Source organism: Crocodylus siamensis, chromosome 3 (genome assembly GCF_052110815.1).
Source record: "Crocodylus siamensis isolate JL-2025a chromosome 3, ASM5211081v1, whole genome shotgun sequence".
Classification (NCBI taxonomy): Eukaryota; Metazoa; Chordata; order Crocodylia; family Crocodylidae; genus Crocodylus; species Crocodylus siamensis.
Window position 1 is genome coordinate 86,771,540 of NC_143397.1, and position 13,037 is coordinate 86,784,576.

Below are 13,037 nucleotides of genomic sequence, written 5' to 3' on the forward strand. Positions count from 1 at the left end.
GGAGTGTGGGGGGTTATGGTGGGATGTAGAGACATTTGTGTGTGGTGGGGTGGAGGGAGTTTGTAAGTGGGTATGGTGTGTGTGGCAGGGCATAGGGTATGTTGCGGGGTTGTGTGGCATTTGTGGGGTGTGGGTGTGTGGCTCTGGAACACACTGGTCTCTGGAACACGCCGTCCTCTAGTGCAGTCAACACCAGGTGTGTGTAGGGGGGGGGGGAGTAAAGGAGGGTGGGAGGGGTGTGGAAACCACCCTCCATGCACCGCCATGGCACAGCAGCAGGTATGGGTGCCGTTGCCTGGATCTAGCCAGCACAGTACATTGCAGTGAAAAGTGCAGCCCCTGCTAGGCTGTGTTTCCCCGGCACTCCCCACACTCGCGGGGTATAGTAGGGAAGACCGAAGCACTGGATTTCATAGATTTCATAGACATTAGGGTTGGAAGGGACCTTCAAGATCATTGGGTCTAACCCCCTGCCTCTCTCAGCCTCTCCTTATAAGGCCTGATCTCTTGACCTCTAATCATTCACATGACTCTCCTCTGGACTCTTTCAAGCTTCTCCTCATCTTTTCTAAAGCATGGAGCCCAGAAATAAATGCAATACTCCAGCTGTGGCCTCACCAGGGCAGAGTAAAGCGGGAGGATGACAACTTGGGTCTTGCTTGAGATGCAAGCCAGAGTTTTATTTGCTTTGCTAGCTGCAGTATTGCATTGGTGGCTCAAGTTCATCTTGTGATCAATCATGACCCCCAACTCTCTCTTGGTTGTGGTGCTACAGACTGCTGGGCCTATAAGTATGACATGGGTTCTTTCTCCTGAGGTGGACACCTGTTATTTTTCTGTGTTGCATGTCACCAGCTTTTGCTCTACCCACCTCGCGAGCCTGTCGAGGTTGGCCTGAATTGCCAGCCAATCCTCTAGTGAGACTGCAGTTCCCCATAATTTGGTGTCATCTGTGAACTTAGCCAGACTACTTCTGACACCTGAATCCAGATAATATATGAATATAATAAAGAGTACTGGTCAGAGTACTGAGCCCTGGGGGATGGCCCTGGTCACCATGCACCTTGTTGACTTGGTTCCATCGACTATCACTCCTTGGGTCTGACCATGGAGCCAGTTCCCCAGCCATCAGACTGTAAGGCTGTTGAGGCTGCAGTTCCCCAATTTTAACACACGGGAGGACATCATGGGAGACGAAGTCAAAGGTATTTTTGAAATCCAAGTATACCACATCAACCTCTTTTCCTTTGTCCAGGAGATGTGTCACCTAGCCACAGAAGGAAATGAGGTTGGTCAGGCAAGACATACCCGCAATGAAGCCATGTTGGCTCTCTCTCAGAATGTTGCCTTCAGTTAGCCGGCTGTTGATGGATTCTTTGACATTTTTTTCCAAGATCTTTCCAGGGATTGAGGTAAAACTGATTGGCCTATACTACTCTGGATCTTCCTTCCTTCCTTTCTTGAAGATAGGCACTACATTGGCCCTATTTCAATCTTCTGGGACCTTTCCTGAGAGCCATGAGTTCTAAAATATCTGTGCCATTGGTCATGCTATGATGTCAGCCAACTCTTTTAGCACTCTTGGGTGTATTCTATCCAGGCCAGCTGACTTTCATAGATTTCACAGACATTTGGGCTGGAAGGGACCCCAGAGGATCATTGAGTCCAGCCCCCTGCCACAGGGGCAGGAAGCCAGCAGGGATCTTAGGATCCAAGCAAGATAAGTTTCCAAATGTGTCTTGAAGGCGTTCAAAGTAGGCGCTTGAACTGCCTCATGTGGCAGTCTGTTCCAAACCTTGGGGGCTTGAACAGTGAAGAAGTTATTTCTTATGTCCAGCTTGAACCAGTCACAGTGGAGTTTGTGACCGTTCGATCTTGTCATCCCTTGGGGGGGCTCTGGTGAACAAACATTCCCCCAGATCCTGATGAGCACCCCTGATAAACTTATACACGGCTACCAGATCACCTCTGCGCCTGTGCTTTTCCAGGCTGAACAGCCCCATTGCTCTTGGCCTTTCATCATAAGGTCTGTTTTCCTGACCTCTGATCATGCGCGTGGCTCTCCTCTGCACCCTCTCAAGCTTCTCCACATCCTTTTTGAATTGCGGAGCCCAAAACTGGACGCAGTACTCCAGCTGCGGCCTCACCAAGGCCAAGTACATTGGGAGAATGACGTCCTGGGATCTGCTTGAGAAGCATCTATGGATGCAAGTCAGCATTTTGCTCACTTTACTAGCTGCAGCACCACCCTGAAGGCTCATGTTCATCTCGTGGTCAACCATGACCCCCAAGTCCCTTTCATTTGTAGTGCTAGCCAGCGTAGCACTGCTGAGCCTATAAGCATGATGCAGGCTTTTCCTCCCAAGGTAGAAATGTCCAGCTGTTTCTTCGCAAGATCCTTGCCAATTATAGGTGTAGGATTGCCCTTACCCTGGTAATCCTGCATCCTGTCAGGCAGGGTGATCCCCTGGGGCTGGTGGAAAACTGATACAAAGTAGTCATTGAGGAGATCAGCTTTTTCCTGGGTGTTGGTTGTCATTTGCCTCATGTGGTTCAGCAGGGGACCAATGTTGTCCCTGTTTTTTTTCCAACTTTCCACATATCTGAAGAAGGGCTTTTTATTGTTCTTGATTCCTGTAGCCAGTTTAAGTTTAGTTTCATCCTTGGCTTTCTTGGTCTGCTCCCTACAGGTGTGGGCTAGTGTTGCATATTCCTCCTTAGTGGTATTTCCCAACTTCCATCCCTTATGAACTTCTTTTTTTAGATTCAGGAGGCCCATGAGTTCCCTGTTGAGCTAAGGGGGTCTCCCAGCCCTTTTGCTACCTTTCCTACGGACTGGAATGGACTTCCATTGTGTTTTTAGGATTGCACACTTAAGGAACAACCACTTATCATGGGCTTCTCTCCCCATCAGATTGTGATTTCTCAGGGCCTCAACAACCAACCTCCTGAGCTTGTGAAAGTCAGCTTTCCTAAAGCTGAGAATTTCTTCATTGCTGACTGATTTGCCAGCTTTGCGATGGATAGAGAAATTGAACAACTCAACATCACTGTCACCTACCTTTCCTTTAATCCACAGGTCGCTCAGTAGATCATCCCCTTTGGCCAGAACAAGATTCCAGAAGCACCTTACCTCTTGTCGGCCTGTAGACTTCTTGAGTCAAATAGAGCTTGTCAATGCAAGTGAGGAAGTTTCATGACTGATCAGATTTGGCTGAATGTTCTTCCCCTGAGAAGTCAGGATAGTTGAAGTCACGCATGGCTGAAGTTACCTGGAACCAGCTGCTTTCCCCACCCCAGCCCATTCCAGGTCCTGGGGTTTCCCTCCTGTGTGGGGAGCTCCGGGGAAGCAAACAACCCAGCAGGGGTTATGCTCCTCACAGTGCTGGCCAGAACCAGGAGTCGGGCAGCAGCACCAAGCAGAGTGCCATCCCCCCTGCTGCTGCCCTCAGTGCCCGCCAGGGCTGCTTGCCATAAAGAGGAGTAAGGGAAGGGCCCCCATTCCCCTCCCTCACACCCACACCCTGCTCAGTCGAGCTCCATGCTGTTGCCACTCCCTTGGGTGAGGGCTCTGTGCTGCAGCCAGCCCGAGCCCCAAGCTTAATGCTCCTGCCGAGCTGCAGCCCCACCCCAGCCCCCTTCCCTACCTGCTATCCAGAGGAAGTGGGATGCCAGAGAAGCCTGCAGCAGCAGCTTAGCTCTGTGCTAGCTGGGCCAACCCTTCCACCCATGAGAGTGAGAGCAAGGCATAATAGGGTATATGTTGAGGGCAGGTGTAGGCATCTCGCTCCCACCCTTGTAAGTGGAAGGGCTGGGCAGGGCACAATTCATTGGCGGGGTGCCGTGAGCTGGATGAATGTGCCTGGTGGGCTGGATCCAGCCCGCAGGCCATATTTTGCCCACCCCTGCACTAGAGTACCTTATTTCACTAAAGCAGAGTACGGATATGTGATGATTACCACTGTGCTAAGTATGACCACAGATTTGACAAAGATGCAACACAAAGTGTGGGTATGTGTGCCTCTATCAGAAAAAAATAAGTAGTCCTAGAACTATTATTTTTGTGCTTTGACCGTTCCATGTACTTCCTTTCAATACAAAAATTATGCTCAACTTTTTACAAAGAGTATTCTAGCCTAACTATGATGCGTGATTTATATTTTGTATAAATGTCATAACAAGGAGTATACAGCCATACACTGGATTAACAAAATTTCTAAGAATAAAAAGAATTTACTGTTCTTTACTACTTTTAAAATATCTTGCCTTTCTTGTGCATTCAGACCCTGAATAGCATTACCTGTGACTTGCATCATACATCACACTGAACCCCTTGCTAGGACATGTCAGAGAAGTGACAGCTTTCACTGAGACATTAGTACTTTGCTTAGTTATAGAGATAGGGACTCACATTAGATATACTGAAAATGGCACAAATATTTATTTTCCTAAATGTGTAATTACTGAAGCTGAAATCTGCTTACAAATGTAAAAAAAGCAGAATTTGTCTTGTGTTCAATAAGGCTGGAAATTTCAAAATATCCGTAAGCAGTTAAATTCAACTCTCAGAGATTAAACTCCTTTTAAAATCCTGTTGTAAAGTATACAGCTGCGTACAGGCATACCTCGTTTCATTGTGCTTCGCCTTATTGCACTTTGCAGATATTGCGTTTTTTTTACAAATTGAAGGTTTGTGGCAAACCTGCGTCGAGCAAGTCTATCGGCGCCATTTTTCCATCGGCGCCATTTTTCCAACAGCATTTGCTCACTTCATGTCTCTGTGTCACATTTTGGTAATTCTCGCAATATTTCAAACCTTTTCATTATTATTATATTTGTTATGGTGATCTGTGATCTTTGATGTTACTATTGTAATTGTTTTGGGGCGCCACAAACTGCGCCCATATAAGACAGCGAACTTAATCGATAAATGTTGTGTGTGTACTGACTGCTCCACCGACCGGCCGTTCCCCCGTCTCTCTCCCTCTCCTTGGGCCTCCCTATTCCCTGAGACACAACAATATTGAAATTAGGGTTTCAATAATAACCCTACAATGGCCTCTAAGTGTTCAAGTGAAAGGAAGAGTCGCACATCTCTCACTTTAAATCAAAAGCTAGAAATGATTAAGCTTAGTGAGGAAGACATGTTGAAAGCCGAGATAGGCCGAAAGCTAGGCCTCTTGCGCCAAACAGTTAGCTAAGTTGTGAATGCAAAGTAAAAGTTCTTGAAGGAAATTAAAAGTGCTATTCCAGTGAACACACGAATGATAAGAAAGCAAAACAGCCTTATTGCTGATATGGAGAAAGTTTTAGTGGTCTGGATAGAAGATCAAACCAGCCACAACATTCCCTTAAGCCAAAGCCTAATCCAGAGCAAGGCCCTAACTCTCTTCAATTCTATGAAGGCTGAGAGAGGTGAGGAAGCTGCAGAAGAAAAGTTTGAAGCTAACAGAGGTTGGTTCATGAGGTTTAAGGAAAGAAGCCGTCTCCATAACATAGAAGTGCAAGGTGAAGCAGCAAGTGCTGATGTAGAAGCTGCAGCAAGTTATCCAGAAGATCTAGCTAAGATAATTGATGAAGGTGGCTACACCAAACAACAGATTTTCAATGTAGATAAAACAGCCTTCTATTGGAAGAAGATGCCATCTAGGACTTTCATAGCTAGAGGGGAGAAGTCAATGCCTGGCTTCAAAGCTTCAAAGGACAGGCTGACTCTCTTGTTAGGGGCTAATGCAGCTGGTGACTTTAAGTTGAAGCCAATGCTCATTTACCATTCCGAAAATCCTAGGGCCCTTAAGAATTATGCTAAATCTACTCTGCCTGTGCTCTATAAATGGAACAACAAAGCCTGGATGACAGCACATCTGTTTATAACATGGTTTACTGCATATTTTAAGCCCACTGTTGAGACCTACTGCTCAGAAAAAAAGATTCCTTTCAAAATATTACTGCTCATTGACAATGCACCTGGTCACCCAAGAGCTCTGATGGAGATGTACAACGAGATTAATGTTGTTTTCATGCCTGCTAACACAACATCCATTCTGCAGCCCATGGATCAAGGAGTAATTTCGACTTTCAGGTCTTATTATTTAAGAAATACATTTCGTAAGGCTATAGCTGCCATAGATAGTGATTCCTTTGATGGATCTGGGCAAAGTAAATTGAACACCTTCCGGAAAGGATTCACCATTCTAGATGCCATTAAGAACATTCGTGATTCATGGGAGGAGGTCAAAATATCAACATTAACAGGAGTTTGGAAGAAGTTGATTCCAACCCTCATGGATGACTTTGAGGGGTTCAAGACTTCAGTGGAGGAAGTAACTGCAGATGTGGTGGAAATAGCAAGAGAACTAGAATTAGAAGTGGAGCCTGAAGATGTGACTGAATTGCTGCAATCTCATGATAAAACTTTAGCGGATGAGGAGTTGCTTCTTATGGATGAGCAAAGAAAGTGGTTTCTTGAGATGGAATCTACTCCTGGTGAAGACGCTGTGAACACTGTTGAAATGACAACAAAGGATTTAGAATATTACATAAACTTACCTGATGAAGCAGCATCAGGGTTTGAGAGGATTGACTCCAATTTTTAAAGAAGCTCTACTGTGGGTAAAATGTTATCAAACAGCATCGCATGCTACAGAGAAATCTTTTGTGAAAGGAAGAGTCAATTGATGCGGCAAACTTCATTGTTGTCTTATTTTAAGAAATTGCCACAGCCACCCCAACCTTCAGCAACCACCACCCTGATCAGTCAGCAGCCATCAACATCGAGGCAAGACCCTCCACCAGCAAAAAGATTATTACGGCTCACTGAAGGCTCAGATGATGGTTAGCATTTTTTTTAGCAATAAAGTATTTTTTAATTAAGGTATGTACACTGTTTTTTTAGACATAATGCTATTGCACACTTGAAAGACTACAGTATAGTGTAAACATAACTTTTATATGCACTGGGAAACCAAAAAATTAGTGTGACTCGCTTTATTGTGATATTCGCTTTATTCCGGTGGTCTGGAACCAAACCCGCAATATCTCCGAGGTATGCCTGTATACTGTTATCAATACTATATATTCACTGCAACTTTCCTTTAAATGCACAGAGGTACTACTTGGTATCTAATGTATAGCAACTGACAATCAGTGCTTTTTTATATTAACCATCCATACTCTAAAACACAATTTCTTTTCTAGGACGTGTTACATTGGAAGGTACAGACTAAAGGACTTCTGTGCCTGAATCACATATCTGCTGCCCACTGATATTTCCTCATACTCATGTTTAGTGTTCCTAATGCACAGTTACAATTTGGGCCAAATTCTGTTCTCAGTTACATCAACATAAACTATAAATAACTTATTTGAAATTTGAATCTCACCCAGTATATCAGCATGAATTAGTCTCTTTCTTTATACTTTTAATGCCAAAAATATTTTTCTTCTTTTATCCATGTTCACTCTAATATTACATATTAAAACAGCATCCCTTTAACATGTGCAAACTCCAGTATTTTTAAGCACAAATAAATACCATCACTAGGGCAAATATAAACAGTCTTTGTTGAACTATGCAATGAATGTTTACAATAACAGAAGTACATTAACCATCAGGACCAGTAGTAAAATAGTTGCACAGTATAAGCTGGATTTATATTACACATACAGGAAGTGATTATTGTTATCTTTATGCTTGAATGTTCTAAAAACATAAAGCAAAATCTAATTACCATACATTCTTCAGCTATGATGCACAGAATGCAGCTGTTTGTTCATGTACATTAAGGTATATAAACACAATTCCTCAATAAGGTTTTTGATTTTTCTTTAAAGTTTCCATTAAAAAGCTGGTAAACCAGTGCTTAAAATCGTATTACATTATATATAAACCAACCTTCACCAACAGAATGAAATTTCAAACATCAAGCATAAACTCAGTATTTTACTAACAATTTCAATGCATAAAATTACTGATGTGAAGTGCAACTTTACCTTATGATTCCAACTATGCTGAGTATACCCTCCCCCTTTTTTAAAATCACGTATCTGCTACCATTTTAAGAGTAAAGAGGTCTTTTTCCTTTACTTATTTTTTGTTGTTACAATTAATGCTAAACCGTGCTGTTTAAATTAAGGGACTAACTGTGTGCTTGGACACATTATATATGGTCCACTTATGCCAATCTAATTTGCATTTTTGTTTGATCTGGGTAAACTTTGCTGAAGGAAATTAAGGTTTCAAATTATTACTCACGAATTATATGGGGCAAAAGCAACTGACATGAAAGTCCTGAACAGCAGCAAGACTAAAGATGTATTACAATTAAGGCTCTGCACAGTACCGCATACAGCAGATTTTTAAAAAGTTTTTGTTATACTTCTCTTACTGTTAAATCTCATCTTCTAATATGAATCTAATATCTGCTCCAACTTCACTGGAAGATACTGGAGTCCTGAGCCTTTGATGAAGTGTCTGGAAATCTATCCATCATAAGAACTCTGCTAAAATCTGGGAGTGCGAAGGATTAGTACTTTCTCTTTCTCACACACATGTACATGTTCTGTATTTACATTTTCTATTTTGAGACCTAAAAATGAATAGTTTACTATGAAGCTAGGAAGACCTGCTTCCCTTGAGCGCCTAATACAGGCAAGAATGCCAAGAAAGATAGGGAGAATATATCTATAACAGTCATATTAGAAAACTGAGTGCATCAAAATGTTAACAATAATATCACATGGCAAAATTATGTTGATATGCCCATTCTACATACTTAAACAATATGGCTGCCTCCAACAAGAGGACATAAAAACCGTGATTTTAATGAGAGAGAGAGGCATGCAAACAGACAGAGAGAGACTGGGGATGTTGATATTACTACTAAAGGAAAGTGTGTGCAAATACTCTTGAAAAGGATAATGAAAATGTATCTTGCTACATTATTATATATTAAACATTAAAGCAATTGTCTATTTCCTGATACAGCACCCTATTTTCCAAAAATCATGATTTGTGATGCAGTCAGCAGTATAACATCATTATATTCAAACTAATCCAACCACAAACAATTCAGTTGTTTTCTTTCATTGAAAACTGGTTTTACTCCTACTCCAGTTTCCTGTGCATCCATCTGTTCAGTTCACTATGTATTTGTTTTCCATATAGAATATAGTATTATTATTGCACTGCTCTTTCTTTTGAATAAACATAGAGGCATTTTGCATGTTTGAGAGGGTTGGCAGTAGAAACTAAACTGCAGATAATCCAGGAATGCGTGTCAAAGTAAAAAAGAATGTTCTTATACTTTAGCTATTCACATTTCCTATTATTTTTGAAGCTGGTAGTCTACCATGAGTTTAAATGAAGAGGGAAAAAACAGAGAGTACTGTGTAGCTTAATGAGTAGCCATTCTGCATATTCTCAATCTGAGTTAATAATCAAGAGCAAAATTTTAAAATTCCTCTACTTAAACTGAAATTACACAGGAATGAATTTGGTCCTTTATGTTTTATGATAACAGAAAGTATTCTGCTTACGTTATATAACATTATCATTTTTAGAGTCTAATCTGAAAACAACTACCCAAAATATAATTTTACTGAATTCATACATATGAATAAAATAGGTACATTTTTATTCCTTCAGGCTCTAAAGATCCTAACCAAAATCCATCGAAGCCAACTGGCCTTGGATAAAGTTTAAAAATCCCATTGCAAAGTTCTTAAACTGACGTTACTCTTTACTATTGCCGCAGCTATGAATGTTCTTGTGTCAAGAACACATACTTTTTTACTTAATCAAAACATTCGCAAAAAAGTAAGGTTGTTTAAAATGTCCAGGAGGAAACCGTGGTCTTAAAAGAGTCATCTAATAACTATAATAACCCAGAGGGACAGACTTCCATCTCCAGCTCCCTCTGTGCAAAAATGAAGTTTATTTCCTACCTATGGGGACGTTTTACCATCTTGTACCATCTACACTTTTCCCAGAGCCTGACGAAGGGACTTTGATCCTGAAAGCTTGCAGAAAAGGACAATTTTCTTGTTATTTTCCAGTTGGTTTAATAAAAGGTATCATTTTGGAACCAAGAGTTCTAGTTTTTTTGTATGTCTTTTTGTCTCGGACCAACACGGCTACCACCAAATACACCTCTAATAACTATAACATTTCATTAAAAGTAAATATTTAATATAAAAATTTGAATTAATTTACTTTAACAGAGGATGAGTAAATCTGAACAAAGATGTTTCCTCTTGGTTTGGTTTCTCTCCTTTTCCTGATATTAAATCATATGCAGCTGCATAGTTACTATATTATCAATTCAGCATACAAGGATAATATAGTAACACTTGTAAAACATAGAAATAGACTGTAAAGTGATAACTTACAAAATCAGTGCATTTAGCTTTTGGTTTTCAGTGAAATGGATTAAAATATTCCGAAATTATGGACTGTTATATAACAATTGGGAACTATTAAGAGTGAAAAGGGAAAAGTGAACATATGATTAGATGTAGCTCACCAAATAATTTTGAAGGAAACCATTCATGTTTTATATTCCTTATTAAGTAGTATTAACTACACTGAATTTTTCCTTTTTGAAGGTTGGGGAAAGGAGAGAGCTAAAGTTTACTCTACTGATGCACAGGTAACTTACTAATGCTAATGGAACAGTTCAGAATACATATCAACCTGGTAAAGGGTACACTGCTGCAAATATTCATATATTTTGGCTGCAACCCAACAAAACTGGAACATACTCCCTGAAATCACTTGTTTGGATTGAAACACAGGACTGTCAAGCCAGTGTAATTACAGCAGTGTCTAATTTTGTCTTGAAGAATATGGTAAAAATATTGCACAGAAAACAAAATGTTCTCGAAGGAAAATTAAGCCTTTTTCATCTTCTGGCCCAAAGATAATGCATCTTCTCCTTGGTACAAAAATTCCAATGTCAGAGGTGTACTGTATGACAGACTCTTAGCAGCCAGCAAATTTATTCCAGAGGCAGAAAAATCCTAATAAGCATATTACAGATAATTAAGTCTCCATGGAATGCCAAAATCATCACCTAGACTCAAACAGCTCCATAAACAACATTATTTTTTACATAAAAAATAAAGTATTTGAATTACTTTATTGCACCTGCAACTGGCCCCATTCAAGGCAAACGTTACATTATTTTAGCAAATTAAATAAAAGGTATTTCTTAAAAGTGTCAAGCAGAACCATTGTATATGCATCATAGAAAAGAACAGCCTAAAGTATGACAAATAGTAAATCAAAAAGATGATAGAAAATATAATTTTTTTCTTTTTCATGATTTTTTTACACCTATTGAACAAGATTGCGTAGACACTTGCATTCATGAAGAAGATCCTTCTTTGGGTAAGTCAAGGCGTTGAAGCAGGAGTCACTTTCAGACTGTCAAGTGCTGCATGAATCCTAAAATGTAACCTGGACTCCATGGAGTAATCCTTGTAATTGTTTCTGCAAAGAACAAAATAATTTAATGAGTTAGAAAAATCCAAGCAATGTTCTGTTTCTTTCTCTTCCCTTCATTTCATCTTTTTTTCAACAGTCCTCATCACTTCAGAACATGAGTCAGGTCTACCGTAAAGACAGAAATTAAAAACCCTGATAGAAAAACAGCACTACTTAGTACACTGCAGTCAGGTATGTACACTGGACGCTGCAGAAACAAGTATGGACACTGGACAGCTTCAAATACAGCACCCTGTATAAGCTTACAGAGGTCAACAAAAAACCCCAGACTGCAGCAGACAACAGGAAATGGGAGGATCCAATGATGATAGATTATTTAAAACTTAAGAAAATCTAGTGGTGATATATTAATTAAACCTTAAAGGGTATTTAAATCTTTACAGTATCTCACATATAACTGCTGCACTGTAAACTTATTTTATGCCAACAGCCAAGGGAAAGTTCCAGCGCACAGACTAGGCAAATGGCCTGTGCTATACGCAGAATTTCTCCCTTCCTCCCTCCTGCCTGTGGAGGAGGGAGAAAAGTGGACACTGAATACATGTAGCTCAAAATTCACTAGCTCTTCCAGGCCATTATTACCACCCCTAAATTCCTTCACTACAGCATAATAGGCATCCTGTGAACCTACTTATATGCACAGGAGGTAGGGATCTTTTATATTCTCTCTCCAATTCACCAGCCTCCATGCCGCAAAACCATACACCTTCTCTCTGACATACACTTGAATGGAAAGGAGGTGGGATTTGCCTTTAATACAACACTCCACTTGGTTTAGTTCAACATACCATTTTAAGAGGACATGGCATAGCCAAAGTAGAATATAAATGTACTTTACATTATAAAGTAGATTATAAAGTAGAAAGTATATATGATGCATATGCTTTAAAAAGTAATTTCTACTGGAAAACATTTTCTAAGTATTCTTGTAAAAGCTGCAGTATTACTTTATGAGAGCTTTACAAAATATAAAAAAGCATGTGAGAGATCAGTTTTTTGTTTGGAGCTCCTCAGTTTTACTCTAGGGAATATTACACAGAGGCAAATATCAATTCCACTTACTTTGCAGTTTCTATGTATCGTATTGCTTTTTCTCTCTCATCCCGCTGTTTGTACAGAAGTCCCAACTCATATAGGGTGAATGGCACCAAGTAGTTATCATACTTTATCTGTTTTTCACTAAGAAAGCAGACACATGTAATTGGTTAATTATCAGTATTAAACATGAAATGCATGTTGCACTCAAGTTTAATGATTATTAAGTTAAATGCAAAGTATATTTCAATTAAGCTAATGTTTTAACACACAAAAGCCTAGAACTAAGCTCCTATATGCCTGATGAAGGGTGTTTGTGCCCAAAAGCTTGCAGTTGAAGAAGTTTTTTTGCAAAAATCTTCTTGGTTAATAAAAGATATCATCTCTACTACGAGTTCTGATCACCTTATAACTAAATCAATGCATTTGACTGATCACTAAAAGTTTTGAGTCCTTAATAGTTTCCATTAACTTCACTGAATTGTTCAGTGATTAT

General features: G+C 40.2%; 1 protein-coding gene across 2 annotated transcripts in view; it reads right to left on the reverse strand.

Annotated features, from left to right (window-relative positions):
• Window positions 1-7,013: 7,013 nt before the first annotated feature.
• TTC39B (tetratricopeptide repeat domain 39B) overlaps window positions 7,014-13,037 on the reverse strand; it is a 120,042-nt gene continuing 114,018 nt past the window's right edge. For both annotated transcript variants that reach the window (XM_090038732.1, XM_090038731.1), the window contains exons 18-19: window positions 12,569-12,685; window positions 7,014-11,491 (exon numbers count right to left, since the gene is read on the reverse strand). In XM_090038732.1, the coding sequence (XP_089894858.1) occupies window positions 11,395-11,491; window positions 12,569-12,685 (214 nt within the window). In that variant the 3' untranslated portion in view covers window positions 7,014-11,394. The remainder of the gene's footprint in view (window positions 11,492-12,568; window positions 12,686-13,037) is intronic.